Below are 19,947 nucleotides of genomic sequence, written 5' to 3'. Positions count from 1 at the left end.
TAGTCATAGTATAAAATACATGACAGTGTGATGCATTGTCGGCTCTGACCTCTGACCTCTTCTCTGAGTTTCAAAAAAAAAAAAATCCCATTCTCTGACCTGCTTCTTAGATATTAAACAATAAAAAATAAAACTGAATTTAAAACACGATACTGAATGTATTATCATTGACCTTGACAGCATGTTTCACAAATGATGAAATTGATGTAATTATAACAGCTGTTCAGTCAGGTCTGCAGACTGAATACTGAAACATACTGCTGTTGTTTCAGTATTTAAGGTTTCACTTCTGTGATTTATTTATTTTCATTTTTTCACAGTACATGTAAGGTTTGATGAGTATCACTGTTTATTATTGTCACCATTGTAAGTAGTTTACAGCACTATTACTGTTTTTTAAAAATCACAGTATTTCAAATCATTTTCTCCATGCTGTGTATTGTTTTATCACTACTGTGTTATATGAATTATTACAGTTATTAAATATGGACTAACTGGCTGCCATAATTAAAATTAGCTTAATTTCAAGATGATTTAACGCTCATTATATTAAGTGTGATTGATATATGTTATGTTCAGTCTCTGGACAATTACATTATAAGGAGCTTTAATATTAATGTAGAAAAAACATTTTATGTACCAAGATTTTCATTTAGTGTTGTGGGAATACACAGCAAATTGACTTTTGTTTCCCCTAAAAGGAAACATCTCCAGTAGAGGGTCCGGTGTTGACAGCGTGAGTTTAATTCTTGTGTTTTAGGTGAGCAGAACCACAGTCAGAATGAACAGATCTCACAGTCCCTTCATTGTGTTTTGGATTAGAAAACCTCACTTTGACTGAACTTTTTCTTAGACAATAAAAAAAAATAAAATAATCACTTAATGATTACATTTTTGGTTAGAATACCATACTAAAGCTGTCCAGTCACATATTCCAGGATTTGTGAACCAAACATGTAACTATCTGAAAAAAGAAATGTCAATAACTCATCTATTTCACCTTTTCTTTCCATTTCAATCCCCACAGTTTTATACTTTCTGCAGTACGGGCTTAAAATTCCAAAGTATTTGACATTTAAAAAGTGTGAAAATAAAACTACTCTCTTTAATTTGTACAGAAAAGCATGAAAAAGGGAAGAAGTCATTTTTTTAAAAATCCACAATTTATTACACATTCCTGCAGTCATAAAGTACCGTCAAATATCTGACGATCACATGAAAATGTAATTTTTAAAAATGAATGTAGGATCAATCAGTGAATGATGCATCTTTAAGTTTCTTCTTTTTTTCCATTTTCTGTTCTATAACTACAGCTCTATAAAAATAAAGTCCCACATTCTCACACAGAAAGAACACCATCGCCGTGGTGACACTGCCTGTAAGAGAAACAGGACATGTCCTCCAATCCAAGGAGGAGCAAGACAGAAAGACTGTTATCACACACTGCTCCCTGCTGGTGGATGGACATTACCGCACGCACACACACGCACTCCCCCCCCAAACACGCACACACACACACACACACACACACAAAGTACATACAAAACATTAAATGAAAACAAAAGCCTGGTGGAATAGTAACACCGTCCTCCCTAATGGAACAGTCAGCTTCAGCTTCTGATACTTCATCAATTTCCAAGCTTACAGCTGATCACATGTTCTTCATTGATCCAGCATTATTGATCCTCTCTGGTCTCGCTGCATGTTTTTGTGGTTCAGATGTCGTTTTGTCCCACTATGATGTTGCTGTACATCTTCTGCTGCTCCTCCTTCAAGGAATCCTTCACTTTGTATCTCTTCAGTCCTCCATCCCTATAAAAAGCACATTTACAGCCTCATGTTTAGAACCATTCAGCTAAAAATGGCTGCCACCACACTGTGAAGGTTTGCAGTGCACAAATACATAACAATTACACTGAAAGAGAACTTCCCACATGTGCATCTCCATGTTAGCCTCTGTGACCTTCTGACCTTCCTGAACTCTAGCCACATACGTCTCATGAGCTGGTCTGTCTTTCTTTGTGAGTCCACCAGGTTCTATAAGTTGCTTTATTTCCTGTCTGCTATTCTCTTTGCCTTTATTTCTTGTCATTCAAACCTTTGCAGAACATTTAATCACTTAGATGATTAACTTGTAAGTTAGGAGCAATATTCAGTTGCACAGTGGGATGAGTTACAGAGAACAGATCAGATCTAATCAGTGTGTTGAGTCCTCACCACGCCAGGTCCAGCAGTCCACCCTGATGAGCAATGACAGACTTGACTCTGTTGGCAAACTGAGTTGCATCCTCTCCATCCTGCTCACAACACATAAGCAGTCAGTCAGAACTAAACACAGCAGCTCAGACCTACAGTAGAAAGAACTGGGCAGGTCTGGATGGAGACTTTCAGGTTGGATGATTTTGTGGTTTACCCTTAAATCAAGTGAATTAATTAAAATCAGTACAATTATAATCACACACAGCTATATGCTTGGACTTCTTATTAAGATATTGCAAAACCTATTTTGTGGCTGATGGAGAAAACCAGTTCCGTCCAATTTTAAAACTCTTTCAAAAGTGGCCCAGATAATCAGGTGAGTCATATAAAAAACAACAAAGTAATAAAATTCTTGTTTGGTTTCTGCATCTCACTCTTAGAAGCAAACATGCAGAGAAATAATTGTGATTGGTTTAGAGGTCTCTGCACTGCCTGCATTTGTATTGAGTGTTGTGTGTAGTTTAAAGAGACAGGATGATGTATTTTCCAGGCACACAGTGTCATTTTATAGCACCATCAAATGTGTGGAGGTGAACTTCAATTGTTATAAAATGTTAAATGTATCAAATATGACTTAAAAGAAATGTGACTTTGTAAATTAACACATTGAAATCTTTAAAAGCTCCAGCTGTGCTACTTCATTAAACCTTTAACAATGTTTCTACCAGCAATGCTTAACAGCTCAGCAGATGCTCAGTTCCAGCAGGTGTTTACTAATCGCTGCTGGCTAGTTTGAAGGAGTCCACTAGCCCACTTGGCTGTTTTGTGAGGTGGAAGCGTGGAGGCTTGGAAACTACAACTTAGAGGAAGACCCTCTCTAAGGAGCTAGGTCTGTGTTTTGCACAGCTGAATGGTTGACATGGGAGATTAAAGGAGTTCTCAAACATGCATGAAAGAATCAAGGCATCAGTCAAGGATGAGATAATAACATTATAACAAAAAAGTTAATTTTACACGATACTGCCCCTTTAAAGCTAGGTGATTATTAATTTGGTCTGCATTTAAATAAAAATCTGGTTCTTCATAAACTTTACTGCTACAGTTTTTCAATAGACTCTACGTTACCATGAAGGTTATCATCTGAAATTCTAAGGACTATAAATAATTTTGAAAATTAACATTATTGCAAAAATCTACTTTGCACTCCGCTTCAGACTGCTAGCATCAAGTGCAATGTTGTTATTTTGAGGCAAAATGAACAATCTATACATGTTTTAATAAAATTGTGTTCATAAATTCTCTAGCATTCTGAAATGTTTAGAAATTATCTTTATCGCAAACCCATGAGAACAGGTCTAACAGTGAAGCAGTGAAGTTTGTAAGAAATATCTGTGGAAGTGAATCTTCACAGGTCAAGACTGCCATCTACAGGTCAAAATGAAACGTATACCAACATATCAGGGAAGGAACTAGAAGAGTGTTTGTTACCAGCCCTGACATTACATTCACCTGCAACCTTCTTATTCATTATGTCCTTTATTTAAAAGACACACTACTAGATGAATATTTTTTAATGTATGCAATGTTTCTAAAATGTGAACAAAGGTGTCAGTTAGCCTACATGTTCCATCTTAAAAAGAAAACCCAATGTTCATTTTACTATGGACTGTTTGGAGAGCGACAATTGCTGGTTAATATATTCATATATTATAGATTTGCATTTTTCATATTTAGCCAGCTGGACAGTCTCACAGCAGGAGATGTTCACACTAGACATGATGTTGTCCAGAATGCTAAAGGTCACAGAATGATGGAAGTGCAGATTAGGAGAGGAAAGAAGAAACCAGACATATACCTGATATCACCATCGCAAGTTTTTTAAAAAAAATCTTGTTCTGCTCATTTTGTTTCTTCAATAACATAAAACCTATCTGCAGTAAGGTGGCTGGGGGCTTGGTTACAGTTTGTGATTGTGCTGACAGCCAGTCTGAGGTATTGAAAGGAGCAGTGAGTACCTGTATGGTCATGGGAGGGAGGTACCACACATTGACCACTATGGCCCAGCTGGTCATCGTGTGCAGCAGGTAGCTAACTATGTTGTATTTGCTGCTGTTCCAGAAAGCATCCCCAAAGCGACGGTCGTACTGGAACAGACACAAAGCAAACCGTTTCACTTCAACCTGAACCGGAGAACCAGCAGAGTCCAACTGCTTGTTTCTACCTTAATAGCTACTGGATAAATGGTTCCTCCAATTTCAAAGCTTCCCTTTTTGAACATCATGACTGAGGTGTTGTTGACACATGTTCCTGTTGGAAACAAATAGACAAACGTCACCAAACCATGAAAATGATCATGATCATGTTTATGTACAACGTGACAGAAGACTCAGACCTTCAGGAAATATGAGGATGGGAAGTTTGGTCTTTGCAGCGACGTGATGTCTCAGTCTGCAGAGACAGGGACGTAAAGGGACGTAAATCCACACAACAGTCAAACAATCTCAACTTGATTTCAGTTCATTTAAAACAAAGCAGATCTCCTCACTGTGAGTTCACACAGAGCGCCTCAACCTCTGGTTCTTTACTGGGTTAAATAAATCCTGAATCATCTTTAACAGTGACCACGTAGTGTATTCTTCCTGTAGTGTGGTCACAAAGCATGAGAGTAACCAATCATGTGTGAGGTGAACCCATTTGCTGAAGGCATGACTCAGAATGAGTCATCCAGTGTGATAGTCTGAGCTGAACTGGGAGTCTGGGCTGACCGCTGGATTGCATGCAGCTCCTGCAGTCTGTGTTTTCTTCAGTGTGATTTTGAGGTTTTAGTTTTGTATTGCTTGGCTTTCTTTATCTTTTTTCTTGCTTTGTTTCACGGTCTTGCAAGTTTTTATTTTGCCTTCCTTTAATTTCATGTTTTTCTGTTTAGTACTTTGTTCATCAGTTCATTTCAATTCAGTTTGTTTATAGGACCAATTCACCACAAGTGTCATCTCAAAAACGTGATTTCAATCCAGTCACATATGCATTCCAATTGATCCTCGTTATCAAACTGTACAATAAGCTCAATTTATTATTCAAAGTGGATTCAAACGTTTCTAAGGAAACCCAGCCTGATTGAATTGCAGAATTCATTCCTCCTGGACCAGCAGGGGGCGCCTGAATTGTGTTGTTGACTTTACAGCATTCCCTCATACTGAGCATGCATGGAGCAACTGTGGAGAAGAAAAAAGGCAAATGGCCTTTACGTGTATAGCACTTTGTCAAGTCTGTCCCTTGACAGAAAACACTTCACGTTACATTCAGTCATTCACATGCTGCCCTGCAGCAGTCTGACAGAGGCAGCACTGGACCCTCTGACCAACACCAGCAGGCAAGGTGGCGCAAGTGTTTTGCTCAAGAGAGATTAAAGGATTTCTCTAACGTGTCTGAAAGAATCAAGGCGACACTCCTGATAATACTGAATGTTCAACACATAATCTCATCTGACAGTCTGAGTGGGAGGGGCTCATCCTAATGCTACAGCTGGACTCAGATTGAGACATCGATTGTCTGCCTTAGTTTTTATGTCACATCGGTCCGTAGAAATAAAGTCCATTAATTGTTCTTGCTCTAGATTTGTATTTTTTAGGAGTTTTTTTCTAACTAGTTGTCATAAAACTTGTCATGTGAACCTTGTCGTCACCTCCTGGTCACTGCGTTTCGGTCCTTCATCTCCGACCTCTCGAACCAGACATGGGGGCAGGCCCTGACCATGGACTTCTGAAGGATCCCCAGCAGACCTCCATGAGTCTGTCCGACCTGTGGACAAGGTGGGATTACAGAAGGAGTCACAGACTCACTGATATTCCCCGGAAGGAAGACTCACCATGGCGTAGCAACCATCATTGGCCAGGATCACCACGTCGATGGGGGTGGTGTGGTTCGCAACACATATTCCTCCCTTCTGAGGCCTGTTCTCTCTGCAGAAACACCAGCACACAGGCCAATGTGGATCTCACAACACTGACTAAAGTTAGGAAACTGAACAGCAATTCCTAACTTTCAAATTTTCACATTCAAACTGTGAACAGTCTGTGCAAATTCTTCTAAAGAGCCATCTTATTTTAGTTGAAAAAAACATTTCCATCAGCTCAACAATAAGGCATGGGGAAAAAAATATGAGTCTATATGCATGAATCCTATTATCTAGCATCTGGTTTCATTTAATTTTAATGAGAGCATAATACATTTTTATTATTAGGCTGTTTTTCTGCCAATCATTTCATTTCACAAAATAAGAAAAGAAACGACAGGGTTTGAAAATCATTTGTCATTTAATGTCTAAGTTTAGACTTTGTTCTTTAAACTCTACATTTTGCAAACTAACAACTTTGAATGAAAAGTACAGTAAAGTGTTGGAAGTTGGAGTGTGACTGACTTGTTGTGGTAGTGGATGGTAGCGGACAGTCCTCTGGCACAGATCCTGTAGCAGGTCAGGTGGACCAGCTCACTCAGCCAGTTCTTTGCACTGATACATAGAAAAACCCAGGAGAATTGGGACGGCTTCAGAATACGCTTTAAAAATAGAGCGATGCTTTTCAAAGCAAAATACTCATCACACTTCTGATTTATTGTACATTTTTACAGCCCTAAACCTCATTGTATTTTACATGAGAGACCAACATAGAGCAGGAAATTCAAAGGAACACGACATTTTTCAAGAATTTATCCAAAAAGAATTTGCTCTTCAGAAATGTGTTTTGTTTTGGTCAATTGCATAAAATCCAAATAAAATACATTACAAGTATTTATCATTTTAGAAGACACTGGACTGATGTGTTTATTTCTTGTATTTTACCTGCTCTCAGGCAGAAATCCAACCAAAGTTGTTCCAATCACCAGCCAGGAGAGACCAGTAGAGGCCAGAGCAATCCTGCAGAAAGTCACATAGTCTTCTAACACATTCATGTTAAACTGCTCACAGATTGAACTTTGACATACTTCTTTATTTTTCTTATATATAACAGAGAAAACCCCTGTGAGAGGAGTTTCAGCAGTACTCTGTGTTTCAGATCATTTGTCTGACATTAAGCTCCATATCAAATAATAAAACAGAATATATTTCTGTCATGACTCAGTCTTTGTGTTTAGTCACTGTCAGCCAGAGGAAGCTGAACTCTTAGCAGCTTCTAGTCTCATGTCTGTCCCAGCCTCTGGGAGGCTGATCTGTGTCACACTGACTGACCTGAAGGGTAAGAGGATGCAGTATCGCACGAAGACTCCAAGGCCCCAGATGATGGTGAGGCGGAGGCTGATGTAGTAGAAGTTTTGGTTGGTGCGGGTCAGAAGGTTCCAGGAAGCCAACTCCTCTGAGGAAAATCTCTGCGTCACCTGGTCCTCCACAATGCTCTCCAGACCCTTCTTACAGAAATACACACCATCGCTCAAACAGAAGGCCCTGGCCCCCTCGGGCCGAGAGCACCGGAGCTGCCACATCTCCTCCTCCATGGACCCCCCGGCTCGCTCTATGATCCCTGCAAGACAACCAGCAGAACCAGATGTAGTTCTACCTTCATGTCACAGCAGGAAAAAGGCCCTGGGCCAGAGTTTCACCTTTAAGTTATTAGATTTTTATGGGAAAGCATGACATATTTGTTTTAATGATTAACATTATTAACACAGATTTTCATTTCAAAAACTTTTTAAAGCCCAGAGGTGGACAAAAACTTCCTCTGAGGTTCAGCAAGACACAAAGATAAAAAATAGAAAAATCCAGTAAAGATCCAGTGATTATTGCTCAAGATGTAAAGTTCTTTAAAATATGAAATCCATCCATCCATCCATTTTCTGTTCACCCATGTCCCTTAGTGGGGTTGGGAGGGTTAAACTATAAAATCTTTAGACAATTTTTTTTTTTTAAAGAAAAAACGAAATAGCTTTTTCTGAAGCAGATATGAACAGATTGATATTGGTTGATTCACCCTGTTCAGACCATCTCATACCAGCTACCAACAAGACTTTATACTGATAAATGTATCAGATTAGACCCACAATGGGGGGTTTTGCACCTGATAAGGCATCTGGTCATTTACATTAGTGAAGAGTCTCAACAGCACTTCAAGAGTCGACCGACCCCACGGTCCAGTTACTCTCCAGTTCATGCATGGCGACGCTTGTGGTCAGTTTGTGCAGATAAGGCAGTACTTAGCATACAGTTGTAGGCAACTTAAAGGGTTGGCTTAGTGCACATATGTCAGAGTCAAGGCCCGCGGGCCACATCCGGCCCGCGAGAAGATTTTCTACGGCCCCTGGGATGATCTTGATCTATTATTAGAACCGGCCCGCAGCAAGCCGGCAGCCCGTCTGAAAAAATGCGAGATGCCCCCCCCCCCAAACCCCCCGTTCGATCCTCACAACGCGCGCACCCCCAAACCCCCCGTTCGATCCTCACAACGCGCGCACCCCCAAACGCCCCGTTCGATCCTCACAACGCGCGCACCCCCAAACGCCCCGTTCGATCCTCACAACGCGCGCACCCCCAAACGCCCCGTTCGATCCTCACAACGCGCGCACCCCCAAACCCCCCGTTCGATCCTCACAACGCGCGCACCCCCCCCCCCCCGGTCCGCAGGAAATTTACGAAGGGCCGGTCCGCTGCACTAGACCAAATGCGTCATTTAAAAAAATCTCAATGAACATTTGATCAGTCCGGCCCTCGGCTTGTAGCTAGATTTTTTATTTGGCCCTCCGTCCATTTGACTTTGACACCCCTGGCTTAGTGACTTTATTTCCTATCACTTACTTTTCATAGTCTACCCACAGTCTATTGTAAGGAATTGCATTTATGGGAAACCAACAAATAATACTAGCATGCAGAGTGCCTTGTAGTTTACTCAGTAACTGCAAGCTGCCCGGGTTCTGCGCCTGCAAACCAAACCCAGATCATTACAGTTTGGACTGATGATGCATATCAATCCAAACTCTTACACCAACTGGCAGCTGTTGTGATGTGAGCTTAGACAGGACCTGTTGTCATGTTGCCCAAAGTCCCATTGTGGGTGTTTTCTGGTCAAATAAAGTTTAAATAACACTAAAAAAGTCATTTTATAAATTTCTTAGGCTTATTTGTTGTTTTTGTGCTGATTTTTGATCACAGAGTAAACCACCAAATACAACAATCTTCACAGCATAGACATCTGGAGCTTCAGCTCCCTGAATAGTTAAACTATCAGAAAGCTCAATATGAAAACAATAGTTGGTAATTCCTCACAGCTGTTTGTGTGCTGGGAAAATGAAGATGAAATGAGATTCAGGCAAGAGCTGAACAATGTGTGTAATGTTAACAGCATGTGGAGGATCATGAGGCTGCTGACCTCATGTTAAACCCCACAGGCACAGCTGAGTCTCCCTCAGCTTCCTGTTTTCTTTGTCATACCAGTTTTGTTGAGAACTAATTAAATGAATGGAATGGACGGACCTGAGGTTTGCAAGTTGAACTGAACAGCTCCAGTCTGGGCATTACATTGACATCTCCACACCTACACACCATGTCCAGCAAAGGATTGGCTATCACAATAAGCTCTGTGTTCTAAAAATGTGGTTTTATTCCAGAAGCCAAAAGAGTAAATACTTTTCTGTTGTATAAGTGCAGCAATGTTGTACAGTGGATATTCTCACAAACAGATGAGTGTTCAAAGCTGCAGGTAAGATACTACCTACTCTTAACGATTCCTTTCATTATCATCTCTCTACTTGTTTGTTTTCTCAAACTTATTCCCCAAAATAAATGATCACCTCTGGCAGAGGCAAATGTGAACATTTTTCACACTTCATTACTCAGAAGGAGGGCTTCACTGTGTTCAGTGGATCTTGGCGTGTGTGCACACAAATTAAACTTAAACAAACACATGTGTGTTTAAACTAAATTTGATCTCAGTCTGCTCTTTGGCTACCGTTACACAACCTGCTGTTGCATCATCAACATGAGACGAGCCAGGAGTTTTCCCACACAGAGCGACAACCCCAACATCAGATGGTGCAGCCGACCAATGGGCAGTCCCGATTTTCTCACAGTGTCACATGATCGCCATGTGTTAGAAAAACAAATCCTTCCTGCAGCAGAACACTGTGTACTAAAGCCCGAACAAGAATCTGCCAAAGACCGCCTCATGTAAGATCAGCAGCACCGTGGCAGAACTTCTCCACATGTTGCAACCAGAGTTTAAGAGTCCCACTGCAAGAGAAACCTTTTAACCCAGAGCTGAGCTCCTCATCTAGCTGAGTGATGTTAGAACACAGTGAAGAACAGAACTGAACTTCAAACATTCTGTTTTAATAAAGTTCAATCTTATGTTATGTATCTGTAATATTCATTTGGCGTTATCATTGTTATTGTCAAAATTATTTATGTTAGAACTTTTTTATTTGCTCCCTGTATGTTTAGTTACTTTGTTCCATTTTCAATGTCATTTATTTCATCAACAGAAATTACAGGTTATTCCTGCTGCTTAGACTTTATGAAATGATTCCGTTTTAATTGCATGACCTATAATATGTCATAAACTGCTTCTTTTATCTGTTAGAATTTTTATTGTATTATTGTTATTTGTGCATTTTTGATATTAATCCTTCACTGGTTCTGTCCTTTTCCCAAGCTTTATTTCTATTGTTTTTTGTCACTAAGTGAGGTAACTCCTGATTTCTGCACTAGTTATTTGGTTATTTCCGTTATTATGTGGAGCATATTGTCACAGTCGGCAGGTGACAATATGTATGTAACCTGCCGAAAGGTGACAGGCATATTGTCAACCTTACAGAGGAGAAAATAAAGGCTAACCTGAGGGAAAAGCTTTTGGAGTTTACCCGGAAAGCGAGGATGCTGACACAACCCAGCTCCACCATCAAGCCATCAGTAAACTCCATGGACTCTGAGCTCCTTTAATAGATCTCTAGAAACTCTGATATTCCTATGGATCGTTGACCTTCATTTAAGTTTTACTTAAATCAAAGTGCAACTTTGATTTAAGTGGAATGGGATGGACCGGGGACAGGCCAGTCCATCCCAGCAGGAACATCAGAATCGGACAAGCAGATGTAGAGTCACAAATGAGTCTAACATGGATTTTTTATGACTGAGATAGAAAATCTGAATATCTCCGTAAAAACCTGTAATGCTTCTCTGGGCGTACAGGACTGACCTGTATGCAGAGGGACTGGGGAGCTGGGCTGTTCCTGCCGGCCCCTCTGGATGCGTAATGTGGCCCACTGCAACACATTCAGGGTTTTCCTGATGATTTTGAACAATACACTGCTGCATGCTTAAACAAACACACACAACTTTCTAGTGAGAACTCCAACAGAACTGAGAATAAGAACATTACCTCAAGTATTTTGACCAGAACCTGGATGTAGACTTCAGTGACCCCCAGAGAAAGGCCGAACATGGCGGGAAGCATGATGAAGAACACCACCACGAACATCCACAGCTGGAAAATGATCCCAGCCACATACCAAAGGTTCTCCATCACTGCGGCTCTCAGGTCACCTCATCATCTGCAAACCAGTAACAATCTCAGTCAAACAAGCCAATTGCTGTGACTCACTAATAATCTTTTCTCTCCTCCAAGAGTAATTGGTGCAAACTAGAAATGGTTATATTTGAAAAGAGATGGCACATCCTAAATGGGAACCAGAGAGGATAAGTGGGGAAATTACAAGAGGGGTGTTTTCACAATCAGTTGCTTTATAATATTGATCATAATCCAGTCCATAGCTCAACAATGCTGCAGAATGCAACTAGTGAGGTTAGAGGTTAGACTGTCTGCTGACCTAAAGCAGCTGTCCAACGCTGAGGTTACAGCCTGCCTGACAACACATGAGCACCTGAGGACTAACTGGTCCATTGCTTCTTAAAGCTTAACTTCAAGCCCAACTGTTCTAAGTGAGTGTGAAAATACCTAAACACACATACGCGCACAACGCACAACACACACAGAACTGCTGATGTTATTACTGGTTACTGAGACAGAATTCTATATTAGCCTACACCCCATTTGATTTTAAATTAGTAAACGACATTTTAAAGTCACTTTACTATTAATTTAATAAACACAACCAAAGGACGGTACGATACAGCTCAAATATGAAATATTGTTGTTTCTTTAAATTCAGAAACATTTGAAGACTTAAAAGCATGAACTGTGCACGTGCATTTACTGCACATTAGTCAGTAAACCACAAGAAATAATAAGTTATATATAGTTAGGTAAATGAAAATCTGACAGCGCCAAACGTTTAATAAATGACCTGCAGTGACCGTCCTGTTGAAGGGAGAGGACTTCCCGTGGAAACATTACCAGGAGAGACCGCTCTATGTTTAAAACATCCGAACTAGCACTGACAGAAATGTCATGGGTGGATGTAGCAGAACAGACCTGACAGTGAAGGATCCCTCAGCGTCCAGCTGATCTCAGCAGAACCTCTGGATGAGTTTGGTCCACGGAGAGAAGAACGAGGACACGATCTCTGAGGGTGTTATGAAATCTGCAGCACGTCAAGATCAAGAAACCCAGAGACAAATCCTTGTCTTACATACTCCGGTACGGTAGGTGGCGGCAAGTACCCAGATATGGGTGGTACTGCATATTGTTATGTGCATGGAAGTAGAAGAAGTAGAAGAAGGCGGTTGTTTGGATTTGATAAATGTAGAGGCATCATGTCGGAGCCTAGTGTCCGTATTTCGGGGACTGTTTTAGCTTCTCTCATGTTCCAGCATGTTAACAGCGACTCAGACGTGGTGAGAAAGTATTTTAGAACTTTTACAGTAGTGCTTTCCGACTCTTGCTGACGATGCGATGCTGTTTCTAGTTATGGCAGTTGGCAAAGAAGTTACAAAGTTAATTTATAGTGAGCTGGTTTTAAACTGCCCTATTTGTAATTTAACGTCCTGTGGGGAATGAAATGAACGAGAGCATTCAAAGCTGCTCCAGTGACACTAAAACCAAGCTAACACACCAGACTCTGCTCGAGTATTTTTGAAGTGTTGAGGAGTAATGCCTTTACAAGAAGAAAATACATAACGAGAAACTGATTAAGTGCATCAGCAGAACTACTGTGTACAATAGATATATTCGGCATATATTTAGTTTCACAGTGAAATTCATAGAGCCATTTTTAACTTGAATCTTGGCTCTGTTGTGATGGCAGGACTGGATACAATAATACTCGTAGTTTGAGCTTTTAAATATTGATTGAGAGGGTTTTTTCAGGGTGGAATTATAACTGTAATTATTTTATTGTAAAAAATGGAATAATGAGAGAGACACGTTATAATTTATAGTGATTTTCTTTAATCCACATAAGGTCAAATATACAGTACATTTAACTGTATGTTCCATGTTGCTGAAGGCTTTGGAACATTACCAGTATAAGACGTCTGTTCATTAATTTAGTGGGCAGAACAAGAAAGAACTCTTCCACTTCTGCAGACAACAGTGATCACATAAGAGGAGCATTCACATAAACCAGTAGGAGAAATAAGTCTTCCTGCTGTTGCAGTACATCTCTCTATCATCAGTCTTACTGTTCATAACACCTTGAGGAGCTACTTCCTGCAGCAGAGAGCAATGTATGCTGGACTGCAGCCTGATGTCTGCTCTCTCCTCTCTGCCAGGAAGGCTTGGTGCTGGGAGAAAGCAGCTTCCATGAACAGGTCACCATCAGTGACTCCCAGTCTGACCACATTCACATTGAGGAAATATACAGTGAGTACCCACTAGTGCAGTACCATTATTGAGTCATGTAGGTCTGTTATTAGTCTTGGTGTGTTATATTCATATTTTCTGTATACAAAAAAAAATCTGAAAATGTGATGTAAACTCCAAGAAATGTTCAGCTGTATGTAGAGCTCAACAGTTGTGTGTCATCACTGTATGTAATGTGTTTGTCCGACAGACATCCAGAAGCACGTCGCCTGCCTCAAGCTGAACACGTGAGTCCTGCAGATCAGCCATCAGTAAAGTGTTGCTGTTACTGTGTGTGTGTGTGTGTGTGTGTGGGTGTGTGTGTGTGTGTGTGTGTGTGTGTGTGTGTGTGTGTGTGTGTGTGTGTGTGTGTGTGTGTGTGTGTGCTGTTTTGACTTGGTGTGCGCATGTGTCAGTCTGTACAGCAGCTCTGGGGAGGTGAACCTGGACGTTCTGCAGGAGATGCTTGCAGATAACAAGCAGGTAGGTGAGGGATGGGTTCAGCTCTCTGTGGAAGGTTTGGTGACATTTCTGTTTATATATAGGCTGCACAGTTCTAGTGGCTGTGAGGCTAGAGAAGGTTTTGGGTTCAAATCTTTCTGTATGGAGTCTGAATGTTCTCCCTGTGGATGTATGGGTTCTCTCTCTGAGTACTACAGTTTCCTCCCAAAGTCCAAAAACATGACTGTGAGGTTAATTTGGGTGTTTAATGTATGTGGGCTTATCATTTAACGTGTAGCATGTATTGGGATTGTATTCTAACCTGTATGACTTACCTTATTGTCACAGTCTTGCAAGATACTTCTCTGTGTAATTGGCTCATAATGTCCACAACACAAAGTTGATCTCCCTCCTCTCTCAAAATCAATTTTACCACATATTCTCTGTTGAAGGTCTGACCTTTGACTTGGCCATTTTGCCATTTTACTTTTTGTCTGTTCAGTTGCTCCATGTTCACATGAATCAGAGTTCAGTGAGGAGTCTAAATCTTGGGATCTAGTTTTTTTATCCTGACCTCCTCTCAGGTCCATCTGATGGGTTTCTTGGTCTTCATGATGGTGACTGATCAGAAACAGAACAGCTGCGTTTGTACTGAGATAAAACTGGACACAGCTGTAGTTAATATCTGAAGGTGATTTTATTTTATTTTAGGGCATTAAAATAAAGTGGGTGACATACACATGCATGCTGCACCTTTCAGATTTTTTCTTTACCAATCATCTAAAACCCCACGTTTGCTTTCATTGTGTTTCAGTTTTGTTGCTCTTTCACATTTTGTCCAAAATCTCAGTGTTTAAGAGACAAATATGTCTTATGTCATTTTGAAGTAAGACTTGACTGTGGGCCTAATGACATTAGTAATGACATTAGTAATGTCATTAGTGGATGTATTTCATGTGTACAGACTCAGCAGGATTGATCAGGCATATTGTCACCAATACCTGATCTGAATTTTTTTTAAATATTGGCACTGGTATAGATATTAATATCACATCAGTTCATCTCTACCAGTGTAGAGTAAGCACTCCTTGTGTGATGTAGTGTGATGACAGGTGAGGTGTGTGTGTGTGTGTCTCGGTGAAGTCTGGTGTTTGTGGTGCAGGACAGTGTTATTGGTTGGTACCGGCAGCGCCGGCACTCAGAGCAGCACATGACGTTCAGGGAGAAGCTGGTCCATGAGAAGCTGAAGAGCGCTCTGAAGAACCCCCACATGATCTTCCTGCTGCTGACGTCCAGCAGGGTGACCCCCACAGACTCCACCCACCGCATGGAGTACTCCGCCTTCACATCCCGCAGCAGGTGACGCCCGCTCCAGTGGAACGGGTCGGCTCGGTGTGTTTACTGAGGGAGTGCTGTCCTCTGCTCTCTACAGGCGCTTCGTGAACATCCCGGTGCTGGTGACCAACCTGGGTCTCCTGGAGCAGCAGAGCTACTGGAAGGTGTCCGCTCCCTGCTCCGCTTCAGGCTACGACCTCACCATGAACAAACACAGGTAGCTTTGCTTTAACGCCGGCCCAGACGGGTAGCAGCTGTGCTCCTGCTCACAAAGCTCCGCCGTCTGTTCCAGGTCCAGGTTCTTCTCCCCCAGCGGGCTGCTGAAGGAGGTGGATGAGATGAACAAGATGAACGACTCTCTGCAGGTGGAGCTGCAGGTGAGGGAGGAGTGAAGGAGCGTCACAACGTTCTCATCATCAGGATTCCTACACGGTCTGGAACAGTCTAGAAGTTGATTTATTTTCCCATTCTGGATTAGTATGGAAAATTTGTGATTCCATCCACACTTCCTTCATTCATTTCTTTCTTCACCCCATTTTCCCTTTTTTCTCTTTTGGTCATTCCTCTCCTCTCCATTCCATCTGTCCCATTTTTCTTTTTTTCCCATCCATTTTGAACTTTTTTTTTCTTCCCTTTATTCAGTTTATTAATATAGCACCAAATCACAACAAATGTCATCTCAAGGTATTTCACAAAAAGTAATTTCAATTCAATCCCACATACATTCCAATTGATACTAGTTATCAAACAGTTAACAGTTGTACATTGAAGTAGCTTAAAACGTTTCTAAAGAATCCCATAAGGTTGCATCAAATCATTGACTTGCAGCGTTCACTGCTCCTGGATGAACACGCAGAGACAATCGTTTACATCAGAGGTGGGCAACTAGGGTTTATTTTAAAGAAATTCCGCATACTGTGTATGACTGTAGCGACAGTAGAGAGGAAAAACTCCCTTTAACAGGAAGAAATCTCCAGCAGAACCAGATAAACCACACTTTAGTCTCCTTTCTTCCCTTCCATCTCTTCCTTTCCTCTTTCTTCTCTCTACTTTTCTCCTTTCCTTCCTCTCCTACTTACTGTTTTATTTTTTAGATTTTGAGTTCCTATGCTACTCTGACTGTGGAAGTCTTATGTTTTGACATGGTGGCTGTATGGGAGCCCTGTGTCTTCAGACTGTCTTGCTGTGTGTGTGTGTGTGTGTGTGTGTGTGTGTGTGTGTGTGTGGACAGAAAGCGTGCAGAGAGGTGGAGGAGAGCGAGCGTGCAGTAGAAGCGCTGCAGCTGGAGGTTTCAGCCTTGAGGAAGAACCTCAGAGAGAAGCAGCAAAGCTCTACAGAAAAAGTTGCAGGTAAGATACAGATCCACCTGCAGGTGCTCCAGCTCCAGGCAAGTCTTTATGCTGTCTGTTTCCATAGAAACCAGCAGCCCAGTTGAGCCCAGGAACAACCAGCTGCTGCTAAAGGCCGTTAGAGCGCTGCTGGGCTCCTGCCCTCTCTTGCTCACACAGAGGCTGTCCCTGCAGGCCTTCCCTGTCCCCAGCACAGACACGAAGGCAGCAGACTCGGACAGGGAGCAGGAGCAGCCTGCCCTGCTGCAGGACGACTGTGGGACAAAGCAGAGGGGGGCGCTGCAGGGCAGGGGCAGGAAACGAAGGAGGAACAACTGCTGACTCAGCATCCTGCATCAGGGAAGTCCATCCCTAATGCAGGGGAAATAAATAAATGCTAGGCTTAAATTAACTGCAGAAATAAAATATGTAGATATGTTTTATTTGAAAAGAATATTTTTTTTAAATAAAAAAATCCTGAGTATTTTCTAAGTTCCCAGATAAACAAATCTGAGAACTGGTGACATATTGTCATCTGGAGATGGTTCAGAATAACAATTGTTCTTTAGAATTTATTGGAATAAATTCATTTTTATATCTGTGCCTCACAGCCTTATTTATTACTGACTGAAAGGTCTTCCATCGTTTCCGTCACAGGTCTCAGCAGGACAAAATGGAAAAGGCAGGAAGAGATAGTGGACATTTTTAAATTTAATATAAACAAAATCAGTTTTTAACTTTATACACTGGGAGCAGTAAACAGTGATCCTCTAATCCAGATGTTTGATGCTGCAGATCCTGGGATCCTTCATGAATTCAGGATATTTGTGGGTCACGGGCATGAAACCTGCAGATGAACAAAAAAACCCTGACTTTCAGCAAAATGAGGAAACTACACAAGTAAAACAAACTTTCTAGGTATATACCGGTAAAATAAATCAGAGAATCCATAGAATAAGTTTTATCAGAACACCACAGCAGACCATGACACTGCTGACGCGCAGTGCTGCTGTGTCATGGTCACATGGTCACATCAGCTGCTCCTGTTGCCAACCACCTGATCAGATGCAAGCACCTCCCTGTGTGTGTGTGTGTGTGTTATTCCAAACCAGCAGTAACACACTGGGAGAAGCTGAAGTCTAACTCACCCACTGAGTGAGCCTTCTTTATGGCTTTAGAGATCTCCTTCTGCTTTCTCCCACATAATCCTGGAGGACAGAGAGAGACACTGAGTAGCAGCAGCCTTCAACCCTGGACAAGGCTGAGCAGCTGCAGCTCACCTGTGATGTGTCGGCCATAGATCCTGCCAGTGTGAGGAGAGACGAACTGAGATAGAAGCTGAGGGAGGACAGGTGGAGATCAGGTTACTGCAACAAAGTACAGCTGCTGGATCTTCTACTAATAAAAGATCCAAGTAGAGTTGGAAAAGTGGAACTGACAGGAAACAAAGCCCCAACAAGACACCTATCAGTTCAAACAGTATAGAGGGATTTTTTTATTCCTGGGAACCAAAAGATCAGGAGTGCCCAAAGTCGGTCCTCAAGGGCCAGCATCCTGCGTGTTTTAGTTCCCTCCCTGGTGGCACCAACAACCTCTTCAGCAGGTCAATGTTCTTCTTAGGCCTTCTAATGAGCCATCATTTGATTCGGGTGTGTTAAACCAGGGAGAGAACTAAAACATGCAGGATACCGGCCCTTGAGGACCGACTTTGGGCACCACTGCAATAGACCTTTCCCATTAAGCTAGGTTCAAAATTTTGAATCCAAACAAACTGGAAGGTAATAAGAAAGGAAACATTTTAACAGAGGGAATAAAAAAATTAGAACAAATGCAAAATGACAGAAATGGGAATCCATGTGAGCAAACTATACAAAACTAGGTGAAAGGAATCTGATTCATGTACAGATAGGACCAGGGTTATATACCATCAACACCTTACAAAGAATATGATTGGATGAAAGCAGGCTTGAGTTATAAATCCTAAACTGCACTGGTTTTATTGATGCCATCTAAAAGAATCAGAGGAATAAAACTGCTGAAGGTCTCCATAGTGACGAGGCAGGAATGAGGTCAGTCCAGATTACTGAGCAAAGAATGCTTCTTTCGGCAAATACAAGTCAACTTAATGAAAAGGCAACATGGATGGATGGTTGGAACTTTTAGCCTCGGAATAGAAGCTGCCAGCTGAGCTGTGTTTCTCCTAAAAATCGTTATTTTTTTCCTAAACACTGGATGATCATTTATCCCACTACAGGATATAGAAAATGAACTGTTACTAAACACTGACTATCCTCTAAAGTTGTGATTCCACGTTTCCTGGCAAGGCTAGAATTTTTAGAGATGTAGGTTTAGACAAAGGACATGTGCTCCGGAGGAGCCCGAGAGCGAGCTGTGTGTTCCTGGTTGCAGCTGGAACCATGAGGCGTTCACTGACCCACCTGGATGTTTTTAAAGTCCACAGTGACGTTGCAGAGTACGCAGCCTTTTTTGGACTGTCTGGACGGATTCTCCACTTTTAGAAGCTACACAGAAGGCATCCCGTTATTACATACTCGTATTCCAGTCACATAATGTTCTACCAGTGCCTTACTTACAGCGTCATCTTTCGGCAGGATTTCAGCGGATGTAAGGCTCCTGTGTGCTGCACAGAGAACAAACAGCCCGTTCACATTGACAAATGTTCCCTTTCAAAAAACTGAGGGTTTATAGCTTACACCGCGGAAACCCGTTCAGACTGACAGATACTCACTTGTGGTCCTAGGGAGATAGAAAGCAGCCTTTAGTCTCTGGAGCCCTCTCACACACAACATTTTGACCTGACACAGGACAGGAAGAAGGTCCGGGACGACGGTAAACACTGGCAGTTTCACTGTGGTTCCGAGCGACCGCATATCCAGTTTTAATTAAACTTTCTAAAGGTAGAC

General features: G+C 41.7%; 3 protein-coding genes across 4 annotated transcripts; 1 reads left to right on the top strand and 2 right to left on the bottom strand.

Annotated features, from left to right (window-relative positions):
- Positions 1–1,136: 1,136 nt before the first annotated feature.
- Positions 1,137–12,749, bottom strand: gpat3 (glycerol-3-phosphate acyltransferase 3). Its single transcript, XM_044144205.1, has 13 exons — positions 12,612–12,749; positions 11,559–11,730; positions 11,376–11,442; positions 7,424–7,712; positions 7,037–7,111; positions 6,617–6,706; positions 6,065–6,158; positions 5,882–5,997; positions 4,592–4,647; positions 4,421–4,506; positions 4,215–4,343; positions 2,218–2,297; positions 1,137–1,812 (listed from the first exon to the last, which is right to left on the bottom strand). Exons 2-13 carry the CDS (start codon positions 11,700–11,702, stop codon positions 1,716–1,718), a joined length of 1,323 nt encoding a protein of 440 aa, XP_044000140.1. The 5' UTR covers positions 11,703–11,730; positions 12,612–12,749; the 3' UTR covers positions 1,137–1,715.
- On the top strand, positions 12,663–17,620 carry abraxas1 (abraxas 1, BRCA1 A complex subunit). 2 transcript variants are annotated; one of them, XM_044144207.1, is made up of 9 exons: positions 12,663–12,776; positions 13,850–13,940; positions 14,131–14,167; positions 14,336–14,402; positions 15,523–15,719; positions 15,793–15,912; positions 15,988–16,072; positions 16,927–17,044; positions 17,112–17,620. In XM_044144207.1, exons 1-9 carry the CDS (start codon positions 12,663–12,665, stop codon positions 17,363–17,365), a joined length of 1,083 nt encoding a protein of 360 aa, XP_044000142.1. In that variant the 3' UTR covers positions 17,366–17,620. The 2 variants fall into 2 exon arrangements, with proteins under 2 accessions (XP_044000142.1, XP_044000141.1); XM_044144206.1 differs by lacking the exon at positions 12,663–12,776 and adding an exon at positions 12,825–12,973.
- A 96-nt stretch (positions 17,621–17,716) lies between these two features.
- mrps18c (mitochondrial ribosomal protein S18C) lies at positions 17,717–19,940 on the bottom strand. The gene is made up of 6 exons (XM_044144208.1): positions 19,773–19,940; positions 19,618–19,664; positions 19,462–19,545; positions 18,304–18,361; positions 18,172–18,231; positions 17,717–17,870 (listed from the first exon to the last, which is right to left on the bottom strand). The coding sequence occupies exons 1-6, from the start codon at positions 19,912–19,914 to the stop codon at positions 17,794–17,796; spliced, it is 468 nt and encodes a 155-aa protein (XP_044000143.1). The 5' UTR covers positions 19,915–19,940; the 3' UTR covers positions 17,717–17,793.
- Positions 19,941–19,947: the final 7 nt, after the last annotated feature.

Source organism: Gambusia affinis, linkage group LG17 (genome assembly GCF_019740435.1).
Source record: "Gambusia affinis linkage group LG17, SWU_Gaff_1.0, whole genome shotgun sequence".
In the NCBI taxonomy this organism is placed as follows: domain Eukaryota; kingdom Metazoa; phylum Chordata; class Actinopteri; order Cyprinodontiformes; family Poeciliidae; genus Gambusia; species Gambusia affinis.
The sequence above is the reverse complement of the archived record's forward strand: the minus strand, read 5'-3'. Positions and strand labels throughout refer to the sequence as shown.

Excerpts from the sequence above, each read along its gene's own strand:
- abraxas1 (XM_044144207.1), top strand. The coding sequence starts at position 12,663 with ATGAGTTTGGTCCACGGAGAGAAGAACGAGGACACGATCTCTGAGGGT. Across the intron at positions 12,777-13,849 it reads TCCTTGTCTTACATACTCCG|GAAGGCTTGGTGCTGGGAGA; the intron begins GTACGGTAGGTG and ends CCTCTCTGCCAG. Across the intron at positions 17,045-17,111 it reads CTCTACAGAAAAAGTTGCAG|AAACCAGCAGCCCAGTTGAG; the intron begins GTAAGATACAGA and ends CTGTTTCCATAG.
- gpat3 (XM_044144205.1), bottom strand. The coding sequence starts at position 11,702 with ATGGAGAACCTTTGGTATGTGGCTGGGATCATTTTCCAGCTGTGGATG. Across the intron at positions 7,713-11,375 it reads CCCAGTCCCTCTGCATACAG|GGATCATAGAGCGAGCCGGG; the intron begins GTCAGTCCTGTA and ends GTTGTCTTGCAG. Across the intron at positions 2,298-4,214 it reads TCCCTCCCATGACCATACAG|GATGGAGAGGATGCAACTCA; the intron begins GTACTCACTGCT and ends TGTTGTGAGCAG.
- mrps18c (XM_044144208.1), bottom strand. The coding sequence starts at position 19,914 with ATGCGGTCGCTCGGAACCACAGTGAAACTGCCAGTGTTTACCGTCGTC. Across the intron at positions 18,232-18,303 it reads CTATGGCCGACACATCACAG|GATTATGTGGGAGAAAGCAG; the intron begins GTGAGCTGCAGC and ends TCTGTCCTCCAG. Across the intron at positions 17,871-18,171 it reads AAAGAAGGCTCACTCAGTGG|GTTTCATGCCCGTGACCCAC; the intron begins GTGAGTTAGACT and ends GTTCATCTGCAG.